The 18,108-nt window shown below is 44.1% G+C and overlaps 1 protein-coding gene across 5 annotated transcripts in view; it reads left to right on the forward strand.

The window, feature by feature from the left end:
- zgc:92107 (uncharacterized protein LOC492329 homolog) overlaps positions 1-15,588 on the forward strand; it is a 36,728-nt gene extending 21,140 nt beyond the window's left edge. For 3 of the 5 annotated variants that reach the window (XM_037101301.1, XM_037101304.1, XM_037101303.1), the window contains exons 3-10: positions 3,625-5,062; positions 7,332-7,998; positions 8,280-8,372; positions 11,008-11,081; positions 11,751-11,950; positions 12,589-12,680; positions 12,788-12,957; positions 13,705-15,588. In XM_037101301.1, the coding sequence (XP_036957196.1) occupies positions 3,625-5,062; positions 7,332-7,998; positions 8,280-8,372; positions 11,008-11,081; positions 11,751-11,950; positions 12,589-12,680; positions 12,788-12,957; positions 13,705-13,899 (2,929 nt within the window). In that variant the 3' untranslated portion in view covers positions 13,900-15,588. Of the gene's footprint in view, positions 1-2,484; positions 2,627-3,624; positions 5,063-7,331; positions 7,999-8,279; positions 8,373-11,007; positions 11,082-11,750; positions 11,951-12,588; positions 12,681-12,787; positions 12,958-13,704 lie in introns of those variants that run through there. The other 2 variants (XM_037101305.1, XM_037101302.1) reach the window with 2 other exon arrangements.
- Positions 15,589-18,108: the final 2,520 nt, after the last annotated feature.

Genomic DNA, 18,108 nt, shown 5'->3' on the forward strand with positions numbered 1-18,108 from the left:
ACCAAAAACCCTGCTGACACCCAACATAATGTGCCAGTGCTAGAGGGGGTGAACATGCTAGACCTTTGCTGATCCTGACTGGGACAATGGCAGGCAGACAACAGAGACGACGCCTAACAAAATCCCTCTCTCCCAACACTGTGAGCTGGTGGACTTAGCAGGGTGCTCGTCTCAGGCCTAGGACTGTGTTCAGCTTGCGGTCTTGTTACACGTATATGGATAATTTTGATGACAAATATTTTCCTCTAACTTTTGGTGTCTTATTCAGAAGCAAACTGCTTCTTTGGTCACTAAAAATTGAATTTTTTGATAACTCCTTTTTCAAAGCTCTGGCTTCTGTGTGTCTGTGTTGACATGTAAAATGGAGCAATGTGGAAACGAGGACATCACCACTAACATTTGCGTTAGTCCAATAAGTGTAATAAGTATGCGACAACAACAATGGCAAAGTACTTATTAGTTCTTATTAAAGGGATCATTAAATTGCTCTATATTCCAGCAGTAATCACTGTTATTAGTAAGACATTTTCTTTTTGTATCCCTGCCCATTTAATCCAATCAGGTAAAAGAAAACATCTTTATGAGGCAGTCCTGCTCGTGAAGGCGCAGAGAGCGGGGTCCTCATGTTTGGTGCTTTGTCAGGCATTCACTGCTGTGTGTTCATGTTGTGACAGAGTGGCGGGAGGGGATTCCTCGCTGCAAAAAGGACAGGAAGTTAGCTTCAATGGTGACAACACGTACGCAAGAAACAGGTGTCAATAAATAAATAAGTAATTATCTACTCTGTTTTTTAGTTGCTAACGCTATGGGATAACAAGCTCATACGCATGCTCACAATGTTCTTCTCTGGTACTTTGTCCCCACCTACTGACCTGGCACAATAGTCTGTAATTGTTATTCTGTTCCCTTGTATGTGGAAATATGTTGTAAAACAATGGTTGTGTGGATGAGAAAATAATTTTTTCAATGGAAGAGAAAAATAGCAATTTTCAACAATACCTGTATACGCGCAGACCAGACCTGACTCCCTGAAGAAGATGCTGTTAAATGTTGCTACTGAATTCAGAACAAGGTGCGATTTAGTGTTTGAACGGACAGGAAGGAACAGTATCTGTGGTGGCGTGTGACTAAAATAACTGGGGAGGACAGGAGGAAAACCACCCATCTTGTCATGTTATTGTACACCAGTAGCTACAAAAGTAGTTTTATAGTTGACACAGAGATTTGGTTATGTTTTATTTTAACCATTAAAATAGAGGAGCAGCAACCTCCCCTGCCTCTTTGGACCAGCCTTTCGCTGAATAGTACAGATTATGTTTTACAGTGAGTGAGTCAGAGGATTCAGAATTATTCATGTATTAACTAGTGAAACATGTATTAAGCTGTGTATAAGCTCCCTATTATTAAGATTTAGCCCATACTTCCGCTCTGGCCGCGGTGTGTGTGAACATTACATTAGGCATTTCCTGTTTGTGCTACATACGGGGGAGCCCTCTCTCCCCAACCCTCCGCTGGACCTCGTCTGACAGGAAGTAGTGGTCACAGCTATCTCAGGGTCAGTCCTCATAAAGTACGTCATCCCGCCAACAGGAACACAGAAGACAGATTCATGTTTTTTTTCCTTTTTTTAAACCTGCGGCCATTGCATGAACCCCCGGAGATTGTTTTATATGTGTTTGATTTGTTTGTGATTAATGGAAGGGGAATTTGATTATTAGTGGCGTGTCTGTGTGAGATCTGCTGTGTTCTGTAGCCTTCCAACTCTATGAAAAGCCTTCATGTCTCACGTGTGAGCCGTCCCTGACGTAGCAAACCAGTGCTAAACGCTCAGCTGCTGAGGTGGGAACAATTTTGTAGCATTTGTATCACCTCCTCCTGGTTTGACAGGACCAGAGTGAGAAAACATACACCGTTTCAAAGAATACAAACACTGGCTTCTCATGTTTACAGCTGTCACCTATCAGACCCCCCCCCCAGATGTAAAACCATACACCCTCACACTTGCTTGTAACAACTAAACAGTGGTTAGTTGGGGTGAATCCCATCCATCAGAGCTTCTTGACTTCACACGTGTCTGTGTGTGTGTGTGTTATTTAGGCAGTAAATGCTCTTGATTGGTCTCTGTGAGGCGTGGGCTTTGGAGCATTCCCAACAACAGTGGTTGTGGCTGAGGCCCAGCTGTTTATGGGCCCTGCTTGGATGGCGAATCTGTGGGACCGTTTGAAGATGAGAGCCTGTTTACATTCAAACCGCTGAGGTGGTGTGACTCACGCTGCAGACGGGGGGTGGCACAAGGTCCTGAGAGAAAGAACTGTAGCTAGGAGGACTAAAGGAAGTTTGCCGTTGGCCTGAGGACCTCAGGGGAATTGTTTCAGCATTGTTCCAGCGAGATGTGGGGAGGAGAGGGGGGTCACTCCGCCTCTTTCTCTCCTCCCTCTGCGTCCTCCTGCTGCCGTTACTGCCCAACTCTCAAGTGCGTGCTGTAGGAAAAAGGAAGCCTTTGAACACTTGCTCTTGCTCTAGGCTGACCTGTGTTTATGTGTGGATTTACGGGGACAGAAGGTGATCAGCTTTGATCTAATTAATTACCCCGCTGAATGTTAAGTAGAGGTTGGACGAAGGAAAGGTAAGTCTACTTTGCCTGCCTTCAACTTACTTACCTGCTTGACCTTTGATTAAGCAAGGAGGTCTACTGAGATCGTGTATTCTTTACTGCGTCACATGTGTCTTACTCTGGCCTGCCGCCAACTGTGTCCATGTGTTTATGTGTAGTAATGCCCGCTCTATACACACTCATTGCTTTAAGGGGGCAAGATTTTGATCAGTTGAGGAATGAAAAGTCCTACTTGCTGTGGAAGATTATGAGGCCACAGCAGAGCAGAGGGCAGCAGACCGGAGCAGCGTGACCAGATTGATAGCAGATTGTTTTACGTTGCTGGGATTAGAAGTGGGCCATTGGGTTTGAAGTTAGCCTAGCCGCTCAAGCAAAAGGGGAAGAATTAACCTTTTGCCCCGAGTAAAGATATTCTCAGCTGTGAACAACTGCAGTCCTGACTTTTCTCAGATCAACATCTTTTCATGTGGCCTGCTGGTTTATTGCCCACATGTTCATTCAGTGAGGGCAGTCTTCCATGCCATGTGAGAGTCATATGTAGATGAAGCCAACATGAGCTACTTCACAGACTTGACCACAACCACCAGCATTATCATACGAAAACCTTACCCCATGTATATTCTCCAGTCCCAACATGGCTGGCTTCTACTGAGATGTGTTGTGCTCAGTCACTCAGTATTTTTAGGCACAACACACAGTGGAGTTATAGTCTCATGGGTTTGACAAGGCTGTTTTGACTGCTTGACTAAAAATGGCGTAAAGACTTTGGAGGTCAGTGAAATGTTTGGAGAAGAATTTGTGGATTGCTGCTGGTTTTCCCAACCCTGTCAGCTTTGGATTTCTTTTAGATGAAATATAGCAAATGGCTTTACGCCTGTGTATAATTGTATATGATAGTAGTACATTTACGGTAATGCCGCTGTCTTTTTGATGTTTATTTAGACTTTATATATACATTGCTCCTTAGTCTGATGTCAATTCTCATTCTGCTTTTTTCCCCTCTTTCTCAGGGATGCTTCTCAAAGGTGGCAGCCTGCCCCTGGTTCTAAGGCAGCCATGTTGGTGAAGGTGAACAGCATGAGTCGTAACCAGCCCAGCCCAGCCTCTCAGCAGCACCACCAGCACAGCACAAACGGCAAAGCCAACACTTTCACCCTGCATCCCTCTAGCAACAAGGCACAAGGAGGGCACTCGAGCTCTCCCCAGGGGTATAAAACTGCCCCTTCTGGCAAAATGACAGCTGACACGCGTCATGCCCATCACCTGAGAAAAGCCAGCAATGGCAGCTTCTGTTTGGTGACATCAGATGGGGGCCATCCCAGTCCGCTTCTCCACAGGTCGCAGACCAGCACACCACGCCCTGTCTCTCCCCAGTATGGTTGTACTGCCCCAATCTATGACGAGCCAGTTACAGAATGTCCCATATATGATGAACCCCCAATAGACATGGAGGTAGAGGGGGCACACCTGTACAACGGACAACCTCTGTCGCGCTTGACACCTACCCATAGCCTCCAAAAGCCCAGACACCTCCAGCACCCCACCCCAGGGTCCAGACACAGGAGGAATCCTTCTGCCTCTGACTACAGCCCAGCTGGTCTGGAGTGCATCAAGCACATGGTCAATGTGGACCCCAAACAGGGGCTCACACCCGGCTCTCCTTTACCCACACGAACCCCTTCCCCTACCTCCAGGCAGGATCCTGTCTTGACCCAACCGCAGCAACATCCGCAGCCCCAAGCCCACTCTTTGCCCCAGACCCACTCTTTGCCCCAGGCTCGTGGCCAGTTGAGAGACAGAGAGCCAGGGACCCCAGGCCCAAATACACTGGACAAGAAGCAAAGCTGGCGGGTCCTCGAGGCCACCGTCCAGCGTGCCATGGAGGCCCGACACAGCAGGCAGAGCAGCCAAGCCTCGCAGGATTTCCCCTCCTCAACCCCTCAGGCCACAGCAAACTATCAAGACTCTGGTTACTCCACCGGCCCCTCGCCAAGCCTGAGAAGAAAGAGCAGGAGAAGGGTTGGAGCAGGCTGTGCAGGAGGCAGGCCGGGGTCAGTAGGCAGCAGCGGGGAGCTGTGTGCCCTCAATGAGAGGCTGATGGCCGAGATGAGGGAGGTTGTGAGTCGTTCGAACACCATGAGGGAAGTGAGAGCAGGACTGGACCCGGAGATGGGGGAGAGGGTAGTCGTACCTCGGACACGCTCCCCTGCGGACTCACTCAGGTGGTATGGCGGAGGGGGTGGTGGGTCAGCAGGCAGGTGCGCGTCACGAGAGGACCTGACCCCCAGGTCACTGAGTAGATCGGGTAACCATGGCAACCCTGCATTGGCTCCTCTGGAGATACCGGGGAGGCAGAAAAGGACCTATGAAAAAGTGGACACCTTGGATATGAGTGTGAACAGCCAGGCCAGCCTGTCCTCACCAGAGACCCCAGGCCCGCCCTCACAGGTAACTCCACAACTACTGTGTGTGTGTGTGTGTGTGTGTGTTGGTTTGCAGTGAAAGGCAATTGCTGTTAAGGACAAAATAGAGTCTGTAAGTGAATACAGATTAGTTAATCCAATATTGTGCTACTTTCCTGTCTGATTAAGAGCTCAGCTGTGTCTGTGTTATTGTGTGGTCTGTTTACTTCAACAGGTTTGCTTGGATTCAGCTTTGTTTGGTCTGGAAATGCTTTGATTACTGATGTCTCTCTAGATTCACTGTTAGATTAGGAAAGAATTCAGTTGAACTGTGGCGAATGAGGCTGAGTTGTGTCTGAATCTGCGTATTATGGGAATTTTTAGCTGTGGCTTTTTTGTTGTTTAGTGTGTCTGGTCCTCAGAGAGCTGTAAGTGGAAGAAAGGACAGATTGTTAGACTGAGCAGAAATATTCTTCTTGACTATTAGGGCAGATCTGATTTTTCAAACAAATCTGCTTCTCTTTTGAGTTTGCAGAGCTCAAAAATACAAAGAGACATATTTTGAGGAAAAAACAGAGATGGCTTATCTTGACATCAAGAAATATGCACATGATCGAAGATGAAAGAATGATTTGACACTCATTTGCTCATAACAGTTATGTAAATTGGAGCATGTGTCGCCATTTCTAATCTCCAAATCCCCGCTGGCAACAGAATCATACCCAATGCCTCCCTACATTATAGAGTTATTTCAGATGAGGTCCCACAGCACCTCTGCAACTAATGATAAATGTTAGGTTGAACAGGGAGCTCTGGGATGAAAACGGTGAGACTAATCTGCCTCTTTGAGAAGAACACAGAGCATTTTGTGAGTAGTGCTCTTGCATTCCAATCTTTAGTGCTGAAGTGTCCCCAGGATATTAAACAGTGGGCAGACTGGGCACAGTTGACGGCAATGGCTACAGTCCCAGCATTACCTGTCATCATCTTACCATCGTCCATCTGCCCTGCGCTGCAGGTACCATATACTCATATGCCAGCTCTATGCTTGGGCCTCTGGGCCCATGCCAGACCAGAAAGATTCAGGACATGGCTTCCCTTGGTCAGGAAGGAGAGCTGCTGTGGCCCATATGGTCATGGCTTGGAAGGGAGATGAGGAGGAAGAAGGGGAGGCAGGCTGGTACCAAGGCTTATTAGTGCCACTGTAGCTTTAGCATATTAGACAACAGCCAAGGAGCACTGAGCGGGCCCCCTAAATCTGTGCTGGAATGTTCTTCAGACCTGCTGTTACATCACTCACACACACTCCCAGATTATGTCTCACTATGTGTGAGAAGTTTGCATTTTCCATATTTGAACAATTTGTTCTTGAACTAAATAGTTTGATGACCATTTCAACAAAGACCATGAATAATTAATGTTTGTATAAACTGAGAGCATTTTCCACTCTCTCACTGTTCTGTCCATAGCATGACTAAATGCTCCTGTGTGTGTGCATCTGTAATCTATCTGTAGAACAGTGTAATTTACTGAAAGTAGTTCTACAGAAAATGTCCCAGTCCCTGGTTAAACACATGCTTTGTTGCATTTGATCTTCTGGAGTTGACCTCTGTCACACACATTTTAAACTTTTAAACTCTGTACGATCGTTTAGACTCCCTGCCAAAACCGAACCTCAGTTCTGCTCCATTTGATTGAAAAACCAAAATCTAAATTCCAGGTTGTCTGGCACTCGTCAACTCCATATTACATCAGGGTCTCATTGAAAAACCATGTCAATGCTTTTTATGTTCCATTAGTAAATTTGAGCTTTGATTCTGGCTCAGGTTTCGTGTTGTTGCTGGAGGGGTTACTGGCTGTCTCTATTAAGGGAGGTGAGGTTGCCCCTTACAGTCATAAACTGCACCGCAGGGATCACATGGAGGGCTTGTGTAGTGCATAGCTTTGGTTTTGCAGGGTAGGTGAGCCTGGTGCTGGAAGAGGCAGGGGGAAGGGCTGTTATGCCACTGTCTGGTCACCTGCCCCTGAGGCTGGGGTTCATGAGGATTTGTTCATATTTCTTTTCTGGTACAGTTCTTTTGTGGTATTAGGAAATGAATGTCCTGATTCTGCAACAGTCGGCCCCCCGCGTCTCAGCACTGCAGAGCAGAGTCTGGTAGGCGTAGAGCGGCCCAGCTGCTAGTGTGACCCAGTGAAGACTCTGCAGCTGCACACACACTCTTGCCTCACCCCTCTGCTGCCGTTTCTGCTATCCTCCTTCCCCCTCTGTGTAACTCACCTTCTCTATCTCATGTCCACGTCTTGTACCCCTGCAGGTTGGCACTCTAGAGCTGCAGGCTCAGTTGGAGAGCAGGAAGAAAGGCATGGTGGATGGGCGAACAGCTTCCCTGGGCCCCCACCGCTCTGCCAACCATGATAACAGAGAGGGAGGTGATGGGGCAGGAGATAGAGCACGAGGATCAGCGTACCAGCTCTCCTACGCCACCCTGCGGCAGCCTCCACCTCCTGCCATGGGCATGGAAGACTGGGCCAGCAAGCACCTCAACATGCACACCCAAGGCCTGTTCCGTCGCCGTGTCTCCATCGCCAACATGCTGTCGTGGAACCGCGGATCCATCAAAAAGCCCATGCTGGTCACCAGCAACCGGGCAGTCAGGAAGGAGGCCTGCGAAATGTTCAAGCTGGTGCAGGCCTACATGGGGGACAGGCCTTCCCGTCTGGACCGCCGTCACTGCGCCCTGCTCATCGTCACCAAGTGCTGGGACATGCCAGGGCTGCGGGACGAACTGTATGTGCAGCTGGTGAGGCAGACCACCGGCAACTCCAGCCCCAGAAGCTTGGCGGCAGGATGGGAGCTGATGGCTGTCAGCTTGGCGTTCTTTGCCCCCTCGCCTAAGTTCCGCTGCTACCTGGAGGGCTATATCCAGAGACACACGGAGCCCACCAGCGACAAGAAATGTGAGTCTCAGACTGAGCAACAGGGTGGGTCACCTTTCTTTCTTTTTGTACCTCCCTGTGTTGTCTGATCGTCAGCATTGTTTATGTAGACCAAAGAGATTTCTAACTCTCTTTTTAAACGAAATGTGCCTTTTCTTCTTTGGCTCTGAGTTTTCCTGTGGAATTTTTATTTAATTTAGTCAGTATGATGATGATAGAAAGCACAGTGGTGTTTTTTTTTTACAAGCCCAATTATCTGATTGTCTACCTTGTCTTTATTTAACTGAGCATCAGAAATGTAACCTATGCTATCTTGTGTTCCATAGTGACTCAGTTCATATTGGAACAGCAGGAACTAAAGCTGAAGAAGAATTCAAAGTCCAGAAAGAAGCGGAAACAGAATTCAGACGATGAAGAAGGTAAGTCCTTTGTACATATCCTTGCTCTTCAGTCCAAAATATTGCTTTGAGAACATTGGATCCTCTGCTATCCCCATTTGTACAAGCTTATCTGTTTAGCAGAGTACACAGTACAGTACGTAGGGGAGGGAGTCCTAAAGATGTTTTTCTACTTTCTCCAGAAGCTCCCTGTAGAGGGACCTCTCTGACAGGGATGGAAAATTCAGGGTTGTTTGTCAGTGGAGTACATGCTGATGTTCTTTCAGACACAATGAATGGGTTTCACAGAAAAGTTGAGCTGGAAAAAATATGTAGGATGAGAATTTTCTAAAGCTGTGTACGAGCACAATGGACAACACTGTGATTCATATTAGCGGTCTCTCTGGCCACTTGCATGTCAGACGGCCATTTAAGGGGATACCTACTCATCGGCACGTGCCCTCATTAGAGCAACCCACTGATGATGATGTCACCAGAGAGGAACCTAATAAACCTGCTGTAGACACCACAGTAGTGGCCTCACACATTGTGCTTCAGTGACTCAGACTTGGTGCTTTATGCTGGAAAAGATCCAAGTGACTAAGAGGTCAAAGAGAAAGCCTACTGACTTACCACTACACTGTGACTAACTCTAAAGATCTTTAACAGAGCCGTGATGAAAGCCAGCAAGGAAAAAAACAAAACACATGTACAAAAACAGCACAATGAGAGCTGCAGTTTGCTTGATGGATGGAGGAGCTGGGACATGTACACTGTGTCTGACCAGAGCACTGAGCAGCTGTGAGCAGCAGGAGTAGGAGTTCATGTGGGAACTGGAGGCCTGTTGTCAGGCCAGACCTGACGCAGGCTGGGCTTGGAAACAACTTCTTTGGGCTCAGGGCCAGAGGTTGTGTTGTTTTCAACCAGCACTTGGATGAGCCAAGATGTGTCTCATAAACGACAATAACCAAGAAGAGACTGAATTTGCTCAACGTTCACTGAAGGTGTAATGTTTAATATGAATTTGATGGTCCTATTTGAAAGAATTCCTATCACGTCAAATAATGACCCTTTAGACTGTAGGTCGGGTCGGCCTTCACCCTGGAGAGTCAGTATGTGATGAGTTGGCTGTACATGGTGCTTTCTCACACTGGTGATGACCAGCCTCCATCTTCATCTTTGTTGTTGCTGGAGTCCTGCTCAGAGTTGCTGTAAATCACTTCTATAATGTATTTCCTGTTGTCAAACTGGCCTCTGTCGGAGTTGGAGGCTGTTTTTGGTCGTAGTTGACCAAAGCTGCTGATTCCACCATAATCTGAGGTCACGATCCGGGTAAACTTAATTCAGCTAATAGGTCCAACTAACTAGCTATTAGTGACAGCCATAGATAGCAAAGAGTATAATGGGCAGCAGTTAGCAGATTTGCCGCCTGCTATATTCCTGGAGATACCTTTAACAACTCTGTTTTGATTATCAAGTTTAGCTTTAACCTATGTGTAGACAAGTGTGGTGTCGCTCTCAGCCTGGAACAGTACACTCAAGCTCCTAATGAGCTCGCATTTCCCGCAGGCTTTGGTTGCCTGGATGTTGTTGTTGTTTTCCTGCCATCAAACCTGATGTAAATATAGACCACCAGTTGTGTTTCTCACTGCAGCACAGGGGCTCTGCACTTTTGCTTTTCACAAAGTATGCATATAGCCACTGTGCGGGGAGCCTCAGGGAAAAATAGCCCTTCTTTGCCAAGATCAAGGGCAAATTATTGGTATGATCTCTCTAATTAGACATAATTATAGTTGAACTCGGTCAGATTAGCAGAAGTGGTGAGTGTTCATGGGAGTCACCTGTTTGCCATAAATCTGGGGGCTTCGACTGTTGGGATTTTAAAAAGTAACAAACACTTTCCAACATGTTCCCATCAGTGGGTTTGTCCATCTGGCTTCTGGTTCTGGTAGCTGATATAGTGGAGATTCTGGGAACGGGGATAGACCCCATGAGATCTCAGTGTTTGCTGTAAACTGGAGTTACCACAGCAATGACAGAGGAGTGTGATTTATTTTCATGAATGCACATGCTGGCTGTACAATCAAGGTTTTGGGTTTTTGTTTGAGAAGTCTACAGCGTCTCTTATTCGCCACAGATTACGTTCTTCTGTGTCTTGTGTCTCAATACAAGATCGTTGCTCTAATGCAGTTCACTTCTTACACAGATCTGGGCCCAACAGTAGCTACTTGGGGCAGGTAGCAGACAGGGAGCCTCTGTGTTTCTCATTTTCTTCAAGGCCCTTTATGTCTGTGTACACTGATGAATCACCTCTAAGTTGGATGTGTAGGCCGGATCCTGTCTCTAAGCTTTTGTTCGATGGCAGTAAATCTTCCCTCAGCCTGACAGTTTAGCCGGGCCTGCTCTAATCCCCATATGCCAGAATCACACCGTCAACATGTCTCTCCAATTACCACTGCCTGCCTCTCATGCACTATTTGACAACTGTGGGAAAAAAACCCTGTGCTGTTTGTGGGAAAGAATTTGAATTATTTATAATTTTGTGTGTTTTGGTAATGCCTGGTGTTTAAGGGTTTAAGGGTCTTTGAGGTTGTAACAAGGATGTGCATATAGTACCTTGTTGGGTTTGGTTTCATTGTGTCTCATTCCTGAATTTGCCTCTTCTGTCAACCTACAGGTCTGCCTATTAGTACGTATGCCAAGTTCTGCCATCGGAAACTGCAGAAGGTGGCGATCACTGGGGGCAAAAAGGTATGCTAGAAGAATTAAAAGTAAAAGATCCCTTTTGTACATATATTAAAGAATAAGTCTGTCCAAAAATGAGAAATCATTCATTATCTACTCATAGCAAAACAATGTTGCAGCATTCTCCTGAACAGCCGAAGTAGATGGGGGGGCTTACTTTAAACCATGAAAAAAAATAAAACAAACATTAAATATAATGTATATAAATTGTTCTGTCATGCTTGTAGGTTTACATCTTAAATTCAGGTTTACATTGAGCACAGAGAGAAGTTACACTTTGAGAAATGAACGTAAGAGCACACTTGTCAAACTCTCTCTCTCTCTCTCTTGGCACATACATCATTCAACACAGTAGAGCTCAAACATTCTACGGTAGGAACAAGAAGAAAAACACATCTTCGAGCTTTTAATGTTGCATTAACTTGTTATCAAAAATACATCACTTTCACGTGATAAAAATAGGACGTTTCAGTTACAAGGTTGTGATTTGGATCTGAGTCATCGTAGACAGCGTCACAGTGCGAGACATAATTACAGGTGCACTGACACAGTCACAAGTAGAGACATAAACACAGACTCAGTCATAGCAGTGCAGCTGCAGACACGGCAGTGATTAGCATCACAGTCGCTGACATTCCCAGGTAGTAAATCTGTCTTCACCTCTCACCCCTCTAGGGTCTACGTAAGCCCACCTTGGAGGAGATCGACCACAGTAGGAGGGCCATCGTCACTCCCTCCCTGTTTGGCAGCTCTCTGGAGGAGGTGATGGAGCGGCAGAGCGAGCTCTTCCCAGACAGGAAACTGCCCTGGGTGCAAGTTCAGCTTTCCCAGTATGTTTTGGCTCTGGGCGGGGCTCAGACAGAGGGCATCTTCAGGTAAGATACACCTTACTGAGCCAATTATATGTCTGTACTTGAGCACTGTGGGAGAGTAGAAAGGGATCTTATGAACTGTATGTGATTGTGTATGTTTTTATTGCATGTACAGTTTGTATAAACAAATGTGTGTGGTCTCCTGTATCCCCGTATTTCAAGAGGGCTCTCGCAGTGCACAGTACACACAACAGGCAGCAGAACAAACACTGTTTAATTTGATGCTTCATAATATGTGTTTCCATTGCTGCTTAAGCTTACAAGCACGTGGGAGCTTCACAACTGTGTGTTTATGCAGGGTACTCTCCACCTTATTTAATTCTGTAACATCTTGACTTGTTTAGAGAAGTGTCCCCTTCGCTAAACGTACTACATAGGGATCTTTGAGAAACTCCATTCCTACGTGGGGACTTTCCTCAACAGTTTGGTTATGTTATGTTTCTTCTGTTTTCGTTCGGTCCCAAACAAAGCTCTGAAAACAAGGAACCTGTACTTTCAGCCACCAGGCCACATTTGAAGCCAAGTGGGTGTGCAGGAGTAACAGTTTTGCCACAGGGCAAAGTGGAGACTCTGCAGTGATGGAGGTAGAGGTCCCTCATGTGGCCACTACGTGTAACTGACATGTTGTGTTTTATTTTCAGAGTGCCTGGAGACATTGACGAAGTGAACGCGCTGAAGCTCCAAGTGGACCAGTGGAGGATCCCAGAGAATCTCTCTGACCCCAACGTTCCAGGTGAGGAAGGATGTAAATTGTTCTTAAACCTTTTAGTTTGCTTTTGTGTTCACATGCATATGTTGGGTGAGAGAATGAACACTAAGAGTATGTTTTGTCGCGTACAGCCTCCCTGATGAAGCTGTGGTATCGGGAGCTGGAGGAGCCACTCATCCCAATGAACTTCTACAAGCAGTGTGTCAGTAACTGTGACGACCCTGTGGCGGCCATTGCTGTGGTTCAGTCTCTGCCCGAACTCAACAGGCTGGTGCTCTGTTACTTCATCCACTTCCTGCAGGTAAAATGTTGACAAAGATTTATATTCCCCTCAAACACGTCACGTACCATACTTGAACCCAACTAGGATCACTATTCCACTAACAACATTAGTATCTGTAACAAGATTATGTCCCTGTTCTTTTCTTATGTTTCCATCTTTATTTTATGTTAATGTAGAAGCACTATGTTACCTATGTCATAGACAGACACAGCTATTTGTAATTTGTATTCAGCTAAAAAACTACAATAACAAAAACTGATATATTAACTAAAACTTAAAAAAAGGTAATACCTATTGAAAATGTATGTTTTGTATCTCATGTTTGTGTGGTGGTTTGAAATTAGTATGTTTTTAACAGTAGGAATATACATGGATTTGAGTATAATCCTTGATAAATGCTTGAATTTCAACATAATCCAATGTTTCATTGACCCAATTACTCATGTAAACCACTAATATTTTAATATTTGAAGGGAAACAATCCAATCATCGTATTTTTCTTGTCCTCTGGTATCTGAAATAACAAGCTCTAAATAATCATGACCAAAACAAACACACAGAATATGAACACTTGCTAAAATAAGCAAATTGATAATAGACATTGCAGAGCCTGACCAAAGACAAACTTCACTACTGAACATAAACATTTAAACTAAGCCATGGGATAACTGAGTGTGACTCATGCATCACTCACTGCAGGTCAGAGGTCTGTACACTCAGCCTTGCTCACTCCACTCTCTTCTCACATCCTGACTCTCTCTCTAGGTATTCGCGCAGCCATCCAACGTGGCTATAACCAAGATGGATGTGAACAACCTGGCCATGGTGATGGCCCCCAACTGCCTTCGATGTCAATCCGATGACCCGCGGATCATCTTTGAGAACACCCGCAAGGAGATGTCCTTCCTGAGGATGCTCATCGTCCACCTGGACACCAGTTTCATTGAAGGCGTTGTGTAGACACTGTAAACAAATGAGCCCACCTCGGGTGCTGAGTCAACTCTCCGGCATCTCCAGTTACACATTTACAATCATGCGCTAACACTAGCCCCATTCACACTGCATTTGGATGCCGGAATCCAGCGCCAATTCTCTGCCTCCGCCTCTGTGTGAATGTCTCAGAGGCGGCGAGGGGTGAAATTTCGTATACCGTCACACCTCTTTAGGAGCCGCTGCGCTGATTTCAGTGTGAATTACACAGCAGTTTGTCTTTACACCGGCGCTGCTTCGCTCTGTGTGAATGGCCAACGGCGGAGAACTAGTGAACCGCTGCTGCGGTAATAATGCGGCTTCTCTGTGTGAAAGGGGCTACTGTTTCTGTTCAGACCACACTGGAAACTCCTGGGGTGAGATATTAACACCTCTTACGACACGAGGAGTGTGAAAACAGCTGGGACTTTGGACCCTCGCTCTCACTTCTTTCTTACTGAGAGACAGTACATATCACCTTAGGTTTCACTGTGTTTTTGATACTAAAATCAACAGTGACGGCTTTAAAGTGTTTCACTTTAAGGACTGTGTTTTCTAACCGCTGCATGTGAAAACAGATTTACTCTTTCATTTCTTACTGAATCGGTAGTGCTACAGTTTCTAACTGAGCTGTGTAAAGTGAGAGTCTTACAGTATTTACTTCAGAAGTATTCACCTGCACAGCAAACATAAAGACAGCAGTGTCGACGCTCTGCTTCTATTTTTCTCTCCGGTTTCATTCAAGTGTGTTTGTGTGTGTGTGACTGTCAAGTGTGAACGAAAGACACGGCCTTCTTTTATCATGTACAGAAAAAAAAAATACAATATGAAAATTAAAAGAACTTGTGATGGTGTCTCATTAATAAGCTTGCCTGTGCTGTTTTGAATAATTGTACTGATAGCTGGTTTCCTCGTATTTCATGTTACGAGACACAAGAAGCCGCCACAGCAATTTTGACAGAGTCGGAGCCGTCATTTCAAAGCCCAAACTGGAAGGATGTGCGTAAAGCTCTTTTTGAACAGATGGTGGCGATTTTCTAAGAAAATAAACTTGGAAGTGCTTTGATTTTACAACTATAAACACTCAAGTGAAGACAGGAAAGAGTGTTGTGGTTGCAGTTTATGTCCTTGTGATGTGGGAGTTTGGTTATTCAACTGTTCATACTCTTTCTCTCTATTATCTGTAAGTCTTTCAATTGGAATTGTGTTCTCTTTTGTTTGTGGTCTGTATGTTTTTTGGCTCAGGTCTTATGATAAAACGGGTGTTGGATGTGATGACTGTACATGGCCTCGCTAACAGACTGAGAATTTGATGAATCCACCAGTCAACCCTGTACTGAGAGTATCGTTAAACTATCAAGCACTATGAGAATGTAGATGAAGCTTTTTGTGTCCCCTCTCAGGCTCTGCCCATGTAAATAAATTCAGTGTGTAAATACTATTAACTCTCCCTAAGTGTATTCTAATGATCCAGGTTAAGGGTGAAGTTAAATGTTGCTGTAACAAGCAATAAAAAAGTGTTTTTGTAATTAACTGTTAATTCTCTGCTGTAACCGCCTGCCTTTTGAACATAGGACTGATTCAAACCACTTTCCATGTGTGTGTATATGTGTGTGTGCATACCCATTTGTGATAATATGGAATGGCTGTCCATAAATAAACGGTTTGTTCAGTTGCAGATTGGATGACTCCCATTTATTTTTTCAGCATGTTCGCCTTTATTTTGGTAATGGATTGGAGAGAGGAGACAGGAAATAAGGCGGTAGTGAGAGAGTGTGTGTGTGTGGGGGGGGGGGGGTCCCACATGCAACAGAGACCCCCGGCAGGAAGCTGCGACCACATCATCAACTGTCTCTTGTTGAGATGAATCCAGACTACCACTGTTCTTGAAGTAGTTGGTACGATAAAGTAAGTCAGGCTTGTATAAAGGCACTTCATGCATAAGCCGAATAATAAAATGTTGATGTAGGTAAAAAGAGTTCAACAGACACATAGTGCTAGGATACTCTCCTGCTCACTTAGGTTAGCGAAAGCATTTGGATTTTGTCTAAAATGCTTTCAGGTCCCCAAGTGACTCTTATTTTACCTCTGACCACTGTCAAGGTTTATAATAATTGTAATTGGAATCATTGGGATTTTGTGAAATGTTATTAAGTTAAATGTAATGCTTTTTAAACAATGTTTATGTACTCTCTCCTCAAATTTGAGTTAAATCTATGGCTAATATATGGATTATTATATATTATGGATTATAAATGGATTATATAAACAGTTTATGGGGTCTGTGAGAGGTCAAAGCCCTTACAGTTCACAAAATAACATATCTCCTTCATTTTAATCTTAAAAGGAAACTTTTAATTAAGGGTTCACTCCAAGCATTGATAAATAATGGATAAATTAATGGACTTTAACATATTCATTTTATTGATTTTTTGGTGGATTATATGCATGGTCTGAATATTTTTTTCAGGGTTACATGCCCATAAAATGGACCAAACACATTAAAACCATCCCTGAACTTTCAACTGAGATAAAAAATAAATGAAAGTCCTTTTAAGGTACAAAGGGTGGCTTTCAAGGTTTCTTGTCAATTTTAAAGGGCTTTACTCTCTGAATATAATCCAATAAGTATACCTTGTATATTTCAGTATAACAGTATATAACAGTGCATTCACATTTCATTAATTATCCTAAATATACCAAATATCCCTATAAAATACATAGTTGTAACATTGCTAACTGGTACATACATGGACTTACAATCTTAAAGATAAAGGAATTTGTTTCAGAGAGGTTCTGCCTCCCTTGTCTATAATTTATATAACTATACTGATTTCATTAATCATTGTAAACTATTGTAACTACCCCTTAAAAGCAGAAGCAGTTACTCCTTGCATTGCACAATCCAGCAGTATTTCTCTGAGAGCCCTTTCAGAATCAGACACAGAAAATTCTGATCTGAATGAATAATTTAGACGAGCAACATTCACAAAGTTTTGTAGACTACCTGCGACTGTGAAGGTAAAAGCAAACGGATAAAAGTCGCTCCCCATACTGTCACACAGCATCACTCTCACTCATCCACTCTGTACATATTCAGTTGTTTGTCCCTCTATACACCTGGCATCACAAACCCCGCTTCATCTGTCACTCTGCAGCAATCAGGTTCCTGTTCACCACCGATGAAAGGCTGAACAGGCACCGGCACCGTGACAGCAGAAGAGGACGTCTGCCCGCAGCCTGCGGGACTGAAACAAGTTAAACATATGAGACACAGCGAATCAACTTGACTGCAAAAACAGCAGCCATTTCTGTGGAGAGCAGCTAACCCCTAAAGGGTTTTCCCAAGGACAACCACTGTAATTTTATAAATAGTTTTTTTTTTTAATTGTTTTAAATCACAGTCATTTTTAGTTTTTCACTGAGTTTTTTTTTTCACTATGAAAGTTGTATCATAGCCTATTCATCAAAATAGGAGTTGGATAAATGTACTTTTTACTCCACAACATTCATTGTAGGCAGCGGTTAGACTCCCATTACAATCCTAACCGTTTAACATGCCAGCAGTAATAAAATGGTTGTTTCCCACTGTTGTCTACACTTTTATGTAAGATAGATAGATAGATAGATAGATAGATAGATAGATAGATAGATAGATAGATAGATAGATACACACATACATACATACACAGATACATAGATAGATTGTCATTTTGGTACAATGGTAGTCATACTGAAACCAGTACACTGAGTTCAGCGCAGTTACCCTCCACTCTTATAAACAGACAGTTGTTTGGGCGAACAGAGGGTGGAGCTAGATGTGTGTGGACAATGACTCACTGGACACAAATGTGTTCATAGATAAGCCCTGCAACAGATCATGTTAGCCTCACTTTATTTTAATCTAACTGGTGAGAATATTATCCCTGTGTTAAACTTGGCTTGTTATTTCAGGTCCATTAAAAAAAAAAAAAACTATTTTGGCTTATAATGTTATAAATGTTTGTCTATATATATATATATATATATATATATATATATATATATATATATATATATATATATATATATATATATATATATATATATATATAAAAAACTAATAAAAATTGCATTTTCAAAGCAACACAGCTCAGCTGTGTTTAGAGCATGATGTTATCGGAATACTTGAAGGGGTCGGGGCCGTTGTTTTCAGCGCAT

The sequence above is a fragment of the Acanthopagrus latus genome, chromosome 6 (assembly GCF_904848185.1).
Source record: "Acanthopagrus latus isolate v.2019 chromosome 6, fAcaLat1.1, whole genome shotgun sequence".
Lineage (NCBI taxonomy): Eukaryota > Metazoa > Chordata > Actinopteri > Spariformes > Sparidae > Acanthopagrus > Acanthopagrus latus.